At 40.4% G+C, this 12830-nt stretch overlaps 1 protein-coding gene across 1 annotated transcript in view; it reads right to left on the bottom strand.

Moving 5' to 3' along the window:
* Positions 1 to 4482: 4482 nt before the first annotated feature.
* Positions 4483 to 12830, bottom strand: part of slc41a2b (solute carrier family 41 member 2b) — a 53624-nt gene continuing 45276 nt past the window's right edge. Inside the window, exon 11 of the mRNA XM_046071912.1 lies at positions 4483 to 7422. Coding sequence (XP_045927868.1) covers positions 7237 to 7422 — 186 coding nt within the window. The 3' untranslated portion in view covers positions 4483 to 7236. The remainder of the gene's footprint in view (positions 7423 to 12830) is intronic.

Here is a 12830-nt window from a genome sequence, read left to right as displayed (position 1 = left end):
TCTGCTGCATCAATTTTGATCTTCTTTTTTTTTTTTTGTTCTATTGTGAGTCCGAAAATGTTATAGGAGTACCGTGCCAATGGTGGAGTACTCTTTTAATACACACAGAGACTGACTCTATGCTCATCACACATTATTTGCAGCCACATGATGAATCTAAGGTATTTTCAGCAGAGATAACAAGCTTTTATACCCACTACTGTACCATGGTGCCATTTGTTTCACTGAGAGTTCTAAAACATCAGTGACCAAATTTTGTGTAACATAGTGGCCACAAAATCCAAATAAATAGAAAGCAAATTTGTTTGGTTATTTTGTGAAAAAGCTGTAAACACAACATGAACAACTTATAAAGTTCATATGTTTCATGTTCTATCATTAAATGTCTGCTACTTTGTACCACTAGGCAACACTGACTCTGTCACCCTGTCCCTCTTCAACGATGAGCACTTAGTGTGTCTGTGGTGTTCAAGTGGTGGCCCACAGTTTTGAATCTCCAGACAGAGTTAAGGCTGTGAGCCTCCTTCTGCTGTCTAGGTTTGGGTCTGGTGCCAAATGAGATTGATAACCGCCTAAATAAAGACTGAGAGACCCGAGTTTCACCCCATGAGCGCTGAACACCCACTACAAGCTGAGTCATCCGTCCTCGGTAACAGCGCTATCGATCTTCCCTTGTCGAAAGTACAGTTACCGTCAGTGTAAAAGATAGAGGACACTGTGGTGGGAGTGCAGAGGTCACAGTGTCACATCCAGACCGGCTACCAGCTGTTTTTCTGAAAAGTGACTCAACCTTTAAGATGGCGTGATGCCGGCTGTCTGAGTAACAACCCCTTGAAGAGGAGAGAGAGCATGTGAGGTCTGAGTCAAGAATGTCTCTCCGAGGTGTCAGGAATTTCTCTGTTTATCCTATACCAACACATAGATGCTTAGTCACTCAGTTCTGCTTTTGCAGCGGCAACCTCGACTCAGACAAGCGGAAAGGTCAACTAATTTAATTTACAGAAAAGTCTGATGTTTCATGACAGGATGTACAGGTGTTTTGCAGCATGGTTGCCCCAGGGGAAGTCAAACTACATACTCTAGCAGTGCTACTGGCATACTTCCATTAAGCTAGACAACTTACATCCATAATGTAATCTTTTTGTTTGGTTAGGTAAAGGTGCCCTGTGCCCTCACATTTTAGTGAATATTTGATTACGTGACAACACTGAAGAAATGACACTTTGCTACAATGTAAAGTAGTGAGTGTCCAGCTTGTATAACAGTGTAAATTTGCTGTCCCCTCAAAATAACACATCACACAGCCGTTAATGTCTAAGCCGCTGGCAACAAAAGTGAGTACACCCCTGTAGGCGTGATTACGTAACATGAAATCCTCTATCCATAGGTAAAGACCATAGCATGCAATGTAATCATTGGAGTGTTTTAGTGTCACCCTCACAAACCTTTCGCTCTTTTACTTTATGGTGCAATTTAAAGTCCCTGGTTTCAATGTGACAAACATGTCTCAGCACCTTGGCTTGACTGGCAAGACCCACACGCCTCTGGTGAAATCTGTTTTCAATTACGCTGTATATGAAACGTCTATTGTTTTCCTGAGGGTCCGGGAAACTGCTGGGGGATTCACGAGCTCACTGTGAGCTACCGCCAGACCTTTCAGAACCCCCCTCAGTCTAGAGGCTCCACATTAACACACTGCTAATAGCCCTGAGGGTGGCTGGTTGAGTGACAGAGGGGGGGTTAGGTTTCACAGGCCCTCTGGTCCTGTCTGGGTCACTGCTGCTGAGCCGGCAGACCGAGGAGAGCGTACTTCACAGCTCGATTTATCAAGCTAGCACTGCGTCCCATCGACCTTGTTAAAAATGAACCGTCTAGACACTAACAGAGGTGTGTTGTTCAGCGCAGCACATGCTCACGCGCCAACAGAAATATATCAATCATAGCGTCTCCCTTTAATAATAACAGTACAGCCTGATGCATGCCTGGCATATGTTGTTCAGTGCTTTGATAAGATGCTATTTTTGGATTTCCCGCGGTTGTTATTCGATACAAACCTCCTGAGCCATAAAAAAGTCCTTCATCTGAAGAACACAACTGATTCTCTCAGCCGGCAAGACAATCCATAAGCATGAATAATCTATATCTACTGCCTCTGGCTTTTGATCACATGAGAGGTGAGAAATCCATTTGACGATGTTGAAAAATTGTTTAGAGTGTTAGAATTCTTCTCAGCGTGTTCAAAGAGATATGGGAAATCCATTGGTTATACAACCCAGGATTTAGAATTTCAACCAATCACAAGGTCTATTCTTTTGATCCTTTAACTGCCTGTTCCTGTTCCAAGGAGGACACACCTTGTGACTTCCAACTTTGAAGTTGTATCATATTGCCAGGCTGACATGTTAGCTTGGCTGTTTTCATGAGAAGCCACGTGCCTGTGCTTTTATCAGTTCGGGCCAGTTCCCTGCACTGTATCGATTCATAGGATACTTCTGAGGAAGCTTTGATGTTCAATGGTGATACGGCTGCGGTGAGACGCTTAACTCTGACAAATCAGTGAACCCATCAGTCCTCATGTGAAACAGCAGCTGTCACACTAATAAAAAATAAATAAAAACTGAAAATGACACGGGCCTATGGAGAGGATTTCAGGAATACTGAGGTCACATGTCCACGCCCCTCACAATCATTAAAAAATATATATGGATTTATCATATTTAATTTATTCAGTTTATACAGTTCAGTTCTATATTTTGTACATATTTTCTGTCCCATCATGAAAGTCTAAATGCTATTACAAAGCGTCTCCGCGCTGCCAGGAGTACAATTCTGGTGGAGGAATATGGACTACTTCATAGTGCTGTGTATCCAACCTTACTGAGCCCCTGAAACCCTAAGTCATGCTGACTCTTCAAAGCATGCACTGTCAAAAGTGATGGCGATTAGCTAACTTGTGTATGACGACCTCATCCTAACTACCCATGACGAGGCTGTGTCACAAGGAAAATGAGGAGCATTCTCAAAACCGGCCTCAGCTCAAGCGCTTCACAAACCTGATTACTCCAAGTCAGGATCCGGTCCACGGGATAGACACTCATTAGATTCCACACCATCAGTGAGTGATAAGGCAAGACATTTGAAATTTGAAAACCCTTAATGTAACATGTGGAATGGTTGAGTTAGCTACTGTAGATAAGTTGCCGTTTTGGGCCGTTGTGGTGTTTCTGTTTATAAAGAACTTCGTAACATCATTGCCTACTTTGTTCTATTACGCAGCTGTCAGGTTTCTGACTTGCAAAAAAAAAAAAAAAAAAAAAAGTATTTCTGATTGACTAAAGTAAAATTTACATGCGGTTTGTTTTTGTGCTAATATCAGGCTCAGTGTAACAGGCAGACTGTGAAGCATTACGCAAACAATAAAATGTGTTATGCTAAAAGGGTTCTTTTATATATATTTGAAACGGACAGAACTGAAGACTTGCCTTCTTCCTGGCTTATCTCAGACTTAAAGAGTTATCCTTTGTGCCACCAAATCATATGCAAGTGCTTCCCAATATTTCTAGTTATGCAACTGCTTTGAAGACATGAAAGATTATATTTATTTATCAAAAAAAAAATATCCATTTAATATGCTGTGTGCATGTGGGGAAAAAACTGTGCGTCAATAAAGTATAGGCAAAAATGTGTTTGTAGCATAGAGTCCTGAAAAGTTTGGAGCACTGAAAGTTGGTTTTAAATGCTTAGTTCTTGATTCTTTTAAACTTCAATACTGCATGCATTTGAATGGCCTGTCTTGACATAGTAGGGGTGCCAATGCAAAGCTCAAACAAAATGCAATGATCAAAAAAGTTGAAACCGGCTAAACTTTGGCCTAATTTTTGCAATACAAGTGTACATTCCTGGTAGATTATTTAAGAACGGCAAACTTCCACTATTTTCTTTATAGTACAGTAGTAGATAGAAGAATATAAAATGGTAGCTGCTCCCAGTACAGCATCAAACAGACCCACTAAAGCCAGCTGAGTTCTCATTTGGATCTCATAAGGTTATGTTCTTTCTGGTAAAATCCAACGATGGCTCCATTCCCACTAAACTGTAACTCAACAGCAGCTTTTGACAGGCGAACACGAGCTACTGTATGTGTTGGAGGTGGGCGTACATGTTTTCCCAAACATGGAGGTCAAGAGAAGAAGATGAGAATCGCCTGGTCGTGTTGTCATGGAGACCATCGGCGAATGAAGAGAATATCTAGTGCTTACTACAGGCAAACAGAGGGGAATAAAGATATTTACTGTTCATTTCAATCACAGCTCCTGCTTCTCCTCCCTGGCTCAATATCTAAGCTTTCATCTGCTGCGATCAGAGCTCATGACGGCCGTCTTTCCCTTTCAGCGCAATAATGACTACTGCTGTATGCCCATGTGGATAAGAAGGCGGCTACTTGTCAGCTAAATCCTTCAACAAAAATAGCCAGAAATTAAATGCTTTTCAATTCAAAGACATTTATTTAGACATTTCTGGCCCATATGAGCCACAAAAGCAAATTAAGGGTTTCATACCAAAGGAAATGTATCCATTTTGAACCCAAATGCCACCCTCTAGATTCTGACAACTTTGATATCTATAGGAAAGTTGTGATTAAAATGGCAGACATCTCATTTTGGAATAAAACTCGAAAATGAGAAGAAAAAGAAATCATTGCACAGCATTACAAAGCAGTAGGAAGAAAATTGCATTCATGACATGACAGAGAAAAATACCTTGTTAAACCAGTGAATCTCAAGAGGCACATATTGGAGTTGAAGAGAGCCACTGATGTTCACATGCACACAATATGCTGCTGAATTATCAACTTATGGAGTTGATTTGGTTTAGGAGTTTATTCTAAGATGATCTTTCCCATGTCATTTCTCCTGGAGTTAGAAGGATTCACTTAATAATCAGGGTTCTTCATCTGGATCAATGTTCTCTGACCTTTAAAAAGCATGGCATATTTGAAAAAATGAAATGAAATCAAGCAGAAATGTGGCATTTAATCAGGTTATGTTTACACTGATTATGCGATTAGTTTATATAGTAGGAAATCAGACTATGCTCAAAGGAAAACTACTGATTAACTGTGTGTATGAATGTAGATACTATGCATACAGTACATGCACAGTAAACAGCATGTGATTAGCATCCACCGCGCAGCCCCCGCAGCCGGACCCCCACCGAGGCAGGACAAATAAACACAGGAAACAAATGAGAAGGAACACGGCTGACATAATATACAAAGGATTTCATGGTTTGTTTAACATGAGTGTCAGAGAATTTCTAACATTTACAGAATGTAACGGGAGGCTAAGGCTAATACACATAAACGTCCCAGTGGATTGGTTGATCCAAAGATATAATTGACCATTCACTAAGCCCCGCTCCCCTCAGTACCTGCTGCTACGTCTGTCGAAGCTTTCTGTTCTCATGCAGCCATATGCAGTTTATAATTATAAGGATGGCAGATTTACCAAAAAGGCTCGTAGTATTTTCTGAAACATGGGTCCTTGAGACAGTGGTAGAACAAAATTAGCTTCTCATTTTTAGTTTGGCGCCTGCCCATATGGGTTCTGAAATTGCATTTGATGTCTGCATAACAGTAAGTGCTACATAATGCTAAAAGACTGAGGCTAAAGCTGCCGGTCCCAGTCAATAAGTTAGCAACCGTACCAGTTAATGACGGATGTAATCCACAACATGTAATCGTAAATAAAAGATATAACACTGTTCTTTAAAAAATGTTAGATCAGATAGTAACTGTTTGGCTGCTCTAAGTGCATACTTGTTTGTACGTTCAAACAGTATGTTTTTTAATTTTAAAGTCACAAGAGGGAAGTCTTGTGTTTGGCAAATGTAATGCTATCTTGGGTAATAGTGGGTGTGCTAGCTGTGACGTTACCTTTAACCCCACAAAGTAATATAGGACGTTAATAAAACACTGAATGTAAGTCCTAGAAGTACCACTCGGTTATTACTGTACTGTAGGTAAAAGTTAGTTAGCTGGATGATTGCAGCTTTCATTGGAGCAGATAAACACTGTTTAATCCCTTCCTTACACTTTTTGCTCTTGTGGTTTTGGCTTTGGAATGGTAATAAAAGAAGACAACCTCATCTAACCCTAACCCCAGATGTTTTAGCTCCATGAACACAGCTTAAACATGGATAAATTCAAAGCTTACAGTACAGCTCCGCCGTGCCTACTTAAGGTTGCTAAGCTATGATTGGGCAGTAGCTTTTTGAGGGAGAGGTTTAGTGAAGGGTCAGTTCTCAAAAACTGGGCCACAACCCAGGCACATGGGAGAAGTTTGCCTTCAGGGCTGTCTGGCAGAAAGGCTTTCTGTAGTAGTTTTGGTGCCTAAAGCTAACCAGTAAGGTGTTCTGGCAGAAACAACTCCTCCCATGTAAACAATCTGGTCCCATGAAGTGTTGGCTGTCGGGCCATGAAGATACTTTTGAACTGGAACTAAATTAACTTTATCAATTTATTTTATTTAGTTGTTCCCATGGAAGCATAATTCACTAAACTGAATCTGAAAAAACACAACAAAAAAACTAAATCAGACAAGAAGAAATATTGGCTTCTCGTACCATCAACACAAATTCATGTTATTCCCTTTTAACTTTGGTGCTGGTAGACCTGCTAACATGGCAAGTGTGTGTTTAAGATTTGTTCTCGGACAAACTTCACTTTCTTTCCACCACATCTGTCTCTGTGTCCCTCCACTGACTTGATGATGCAAAGCAGTAATACACAAAGCAGGTAACTAATTTTGTGACATGATGGGCAGTAAATCCCCCAAATATCTACCAGCCAAAGAGACTGTTTATAAGTAGAAGACCTCCAACTGAACTTGCCTGGCAGAGTAGAACACCTTGCCAACAGCAGCAAGGTTTCCTCAGCGTTGTGGGCGGCGTTCCTTTTCACAAGACCAGCAATACATGCTAGTGCTTTGGTGCAAACTATACAGATCAAAATCTGTACTGAGAACAGTCTAAATTTATGGAATATAATATCTTGAAAAAGCCAGGAGCAAAAAATTGTTTTCAAACCATCATGTGTTTTAAGTGAAGTGAGGCAGTGGAATGTGCTGGCCAGCGATACAGAGTACCCACATTCCCACAAGGCTTAAGGGGCATAAGAAGTTGGATGGCAGACAGCAAGGCTCCTGTCACCATAGATGTACTTTCGTAAAAAGCTGCTCAGTCGCCTACATCGCTGTCCTGGTCTCCTATGACCCACAGGAAGTGGAAGCTGAGCGCCAGCAGGGCGGTGCCCAACAGGTCACCCAGAGCTGTCAGGTAAGGAATGGAAAAACTGTCTGGATCTTTGCCGCTCTGCCACATGGAGTGCACCATCCAGTCTGCTATGCACAACAAAAGCAACACCTGGAAGACAAAGAAAGGAGGGTTAGACCACAGCTGTCTAAAATGAACATACTGCAGGAAATCTACATGATTACCCAGGAAGGCCCCCTTCTCTCAGTAAGAATGGGTCGAAACAGAGCAGGGACAGTATAATCCATTTAAACCTATTATTTATCCAAGTCAGAATTCATCAATTAAAAGAATAGTTCAAAGAACACAAAAGTAGACATATTAGGAAATACACTGCTTTGATTTCTTGATCAGAGTTAGATGATATAAATATAAACAGTTAGATAATTAGAGGATAATTACCGCTCTTATAGCTGTATGGTTAATATGCAGCTAGAACCAGCAGCCAGTTAGCTTAGCTTAGCACAAAGACTAGAAACAGTCCCATCCTGGAGTTTCAACTGGTTGTCCGGCAGCGGTCATGGCCAAGATATAGTCTGGCACATAAGCCTTATGGAAATTATTTTTTAGTTTTGTACAAACAAACATAACAAATAAGTAACAATTTATTTAGTGAGCTTTAGAGGTGCTGGTAGGTTTTGTTACCTTTGGACAGAGCCAGGCTAGCTATTTCCCTATTTCCAGTCTTTAATGATAAGCTAAGATAAACGTCTAGATATTCACTGTACAGATTTGAGAGGTATTAATCCTCTCTGCTCTCGGCAAAGAAATAACTAATCTGGATTTGCATATTTCCCAAAATGACAAACTATTCCTTAAAGAATCCAATTATGTCTTGAACAGAGAGCCATGCTATTTAAGAATAAAAATATTCACCCTTTTCATTAACTTCACTGTGGTACCGTACAACCCCAACATTAAAATAGGAGGAAAGAAATATTGGACAAGGATGTACTATTTGCAGAATAATGCCTCCTGGTAATACTTACAACTTGCAACCATGAGGTTCACATTTGTGTTTGTGAGTAAAACTATTGGATAGATTACCATGAAATTCATGTCCCCCCTTGCATGAACTGATATAATACTGATCCCCGACTATTCAACTAGCGGCATCAACGAATGACATTCCCATCAGAGCATGCAAACATGCTAAACTAAATGGTGAAGATGGTACACATTATATCTGCTAAACAACATAGTACTAACATTGTAATTGTGTTAGCGTGTAGACTTGTTTTCTTGTAAATGACGCCAATGTGGATAATAATAATAATAATAATAATAATAATAATAATAATGGTTGTTGTTGTTCGATTACTTATCTTACTACTATTACTTTTCTTCAATTTACAAAATAAAACTGAAGTTATTGTTTTTGGAGCCAGGGAGGAACGATTGAAAGTCAGTGCTCAGCTTCAATCTTTAATGTTAAGAACCACAAATCAAGCCAGAAATCTTGGTGTAGTCATGGACTCAGACCTGAATTTGAGGAGCCACATTAAGACAATTACAAAGTCAGCCTACTATCACCTGAAGAATATATCACAGTTAAAGGACTTATGTCTCAGCAGGACCTGGAAAAGCTTATCCATGCATTTATCTTCAGTCGACTTGACTACTGTAACAGTGTCCTTCCATCAGACAGCTGCAGCTGATTCAGAACGCTGCTGGAGTGATGTGCTCCCTGACCAAAAAGGTGGATCACATCACTCCAGTTCTGAGGTCTTTACATTGGCTTCCTGTATTTCAAAATCCTGCTGTTAGTTTATAAAGCACTAAATGGTTTAGGGCCAAAATACATTTCTGATCTTCTGCTTCGTTACGAACCATCCAGACCTCTCAGGTCGTCTGGGGCAGGTTTGCTTTCTGTCCCCAGATTCAAAACTAAACAAGGAGAAGCAGCGTTCAGTTATTATGCACCGTATATCTGGAACAAACTCCCAGATAACTGCAGGTCTGCTGAAACTGTCAGTTCTTTTAAATTAAGACTGAAGACTTTTCTTTTTACCATTGCTTTTAATTAAATATTTAAGATTTTTCTTTTTATTGATAATTTACACTGCACTGTAACTTTTACTGTCCTGTTTTCTTTTTCTTTGTTTTTAGCTTTTTACCACTGCAATATTTACACGGTGAGAAATGAGTAGGTAATTGAGTGAAAAGATAATGGCCCTCATTTATCAATCTTCCATAGAAACGGGCGTATTTTTGTGCGTGAAATTATGCTTACACTATTCTCAGCACCTGAATTATCAATGAGAGTGTACCCTGGCATTTCAGGTGTACGCACCATCTGGTGTTGAAAAATGCGGCGGCTGAAAACGTGTGTAATTTGAATGAAACGCCCCCAATTATTCAAGCTTCAGGAGGCAGCACCCACGACTTCACGGCAGGGACTGACAGAATACGGCAAGAAATACATGGTTTGGAGCAGGAAATGCACGAATTAAAACTTAAGAAACAAAATATTATGTTGTTTTGACAGATTTAAATAAAGATGAAATGTTTAGTTTCACTACTAGAGCCCATCCCCGGCATAAATGTTCAAAAATATTGTGTATTTTAATATTAGCACCGAGATTGTTCTTTTGGAAACAATTTAATACTTTTTTATTCGATGATTTAAACTGGACACATTTTTGACAAAATGTTCAACGCGCTTGAAACTGGACATGAGCAGTCAGATGAGCCATAAACAGTTCAGGTCCAGCCCAAGAGGAGTCAGGGGGACCACCGTGCACTGTCAGCCTCGCTGGAGCGGAGCAGTGCGCGCTGTCAGCCCCAGAGGAGGATGCACTCATCTCGGAGGAGCAGGGCACGGGCCAACAGTGTTCTGCGCTGTCCTGGGACTATTACGCACGGACAAGGGTCTGGACGCGCACGAACTTGGATCTGACCATCTGTTCCTAGAATTATAAATTGGCTACTTGTGGTGCTCCAAGAGATAGATTTAGCACTGCTAAAACGGCCATCAAAGTTAAGTTCCAAATAAGCTCCAAATGAAAGTATGTTGCTCTGAAGGGCGTGGGGCTGTGTCCATTTCGGCAGCCAGTCTCAGAGCTTCAAGCCATCGACTTCGTTCATCGACTCTTCGTTGTTTGTATGCAGTATTTATTTACCTTACAACATTTTTTGCTCACAGCAAGGTACACATTTTATTAAAAGCAAACCCAAATAAAAGGCACCTGAAGCTATGATAAATACAAATACAAATCAAAGCATGTTTTGACTGCTCAAATATTTATATTGGCTGTATAAAGTCCGTGTTGCTAAAATATAAACACCAAAATGTTGTTTCTGTTACAGTGGGTCATAATATATTATATCTTTTAGTTTGGCATTTCCGCACTAACTCTTGCGTACATGTACACCGCCTTCTGAGCTGGCGTAGGATTTGAGTGTGCCGTACGCAAACGTCCATATTGATAAATCTCAAAGTCACCGTGGTTCTGGGTGTACGCCAGGTGTACGCTGGAAATTTGGTGTACGCCCTTTTTATAAATGAGGGCCAATGAGAGTGAGATTGAACAGAGTGAAGGAAGTGGTCTTAAATCTCACGCCTGAGTGATTTGCAGGAACCTCTGTCCACCTGTAAACGCGCAGGTGGGTCCAGAGAATAACTGGATCAAAGTGGCCTGCGGACAGACATGTCCTGGTTTCTCTGTAGTGTCCGAGGGTTTTTGGAGTTTCAGTGGACCCAAAGATTTCTAAGGACCCGAGTACAGACTAGCTAGAGAGAGTAGATTAAGTGTACTTCTCTGTTTATTCTCTTTGTAACGCAATTATTTGCTCAACCCCTCAGCCTGTTTTTATTTTCCATTTTAACCCTGATTGTACACTGCACTGTAACTTTTATTATATTTTAATGCGTATTTTTTCAATTTCCGTATGTTGCTTTTAAACATTTTTATATTTTTCCCTGTTGCTTTTATGTTTTATGTAAAGCACTTTGAATTACCTTGTTGTTGAAATGTGCTATACAAATAAACTTGCCTTGCCTTACTAATATGTTGCGGAGAAGCGCCTTAACTGGCAACTTATTTATTTGTTATTTATTATCAATTTTGCCTTGGTTAGCAGTTCTTCTTTTTGTGTTTAGGTGCAATAATAAATAATATTATGGCAATAAAAAAGCAGATAGGAAGAGGCAGTCAGAGTAATTTTTAACCAAGGAATAGAAAGAAAAGCAGGATGGAGACAAGAAAAAGTTCATGTTATCTCGGCTTGCAGGAAATGAGTGCTTCAAAATGCTGTGCAGAATGGCATTACACCCATAACTGTAGTGGGAACAGAGAGGAGAAGGAGTAATGGACAGAGCAGCAGACCGAAAGACGAGTTAAAGAGAGTGTTACTCATAATTCAAGTTTCCAAGCATAAAGGGAACGATGCTGAGAGAAAAAGAGAAGTCTATTAAAAGATAAGGACGGCTCTATAATTTAAGGGGAAATGAGCTGTCTAGAGTCGGCAGTGCAAACATTACCAAAACAAAAAAAGTATTGCAGCCGTTATAAGATACTGACATGCTAAGGTACGAGCAGTGATGATGGTATCAAGAGGTAGCAGGGAGAATTGATTATAATATGCAATTTCCTCTGTAGAAAAAATGCACTAATGTAGGAGTTCAGATAACCGGTTGACAGACCCACTTGTTTTTGGATGTGGGGGAGTTTTGTGATGGAATGTGTAATCCCGTTAAACAACATGGCCTTCAGCTTTCCTATCCAATAATGTTCAGTTATGACACGATGAAAGCGTCTCACGGGCAACCAACAAGCTTTCAAACCTGACTATCCACAAGCAAGGGTGTCATGGCTTTGTCTTTTATGCATGATGACAGGGTGGCATACTTGGACATTGTCTTATTTGTTGGAATTGTTGCTTTCGTACCATCACCTGCCTCAAAACTGTCAGCTACAATCCATCATTTACAGTACACAGCATCCCATCGAGTTTTTTCCCCCCTCAGACAAACAGAAAGGGAGGCAGAGACAGAGTGCAAAGTTTAAGGCTGTCTTTAACTGCAGTTTTTCAAGGATTGAGATACTTCCAATTTCCACATTTTGGCAAAACAAATTAAAATTGAAAGAGAAAAATAAAACAGACTGCAGATCCTTCAAGTCTCTTTCTCTGTCTCTATATCTGGTTCCTAAATCACGTCTGAGTGGCAAGACAGAGGAAGTGTCTACCAGCTGAAGTGGTTTGATCTCCTGAGATGGCCACGTTCCACTGCATCTGCCTTTGTGTCAATTTCTCTAATTACAAACCACTTACACAGGTGGGAGACAGAATTATACAACAGAAAATGAGTCTGAATGTTGTTCAGTTTGCTGTGTAAATAGCTCATTTCAACTTGAGGAGTGCTGCCTGTTCATGGGGAGGTGTATGTTTGTTGTGATGATTTTATCATTGTTATAATTGGTGCCCTGGGTAACATTTTTGAGACATTTGGAGGCTGGCACCCTGGGAATGGACTGGGAATTTTGAGACAGGAATTTAGAGACACTGCTAGGATCTTT

The sequence above is a fragment of the Micropterus dolomieu genome, linkage group LG16, assembly GCF_021292245.1.
Source record: "Micropterus dolomieu isolate WLL.071019.BEF.003 ecotype Adirondacks linkage group LG16, ASM2129224v1, whole genome shotgun sequence".
Lineage (NCBI taxonomy): Eukaryota > Metazoa > Chordata > Actinopteri > Centrarchiformes > Centrarchidae > Micropterus > Micropterus dolomieu.
Note: the sequence above shows the minus strand (reverse complement) of the source record. Positions and strands in the feature narration are given on the sequence as shown.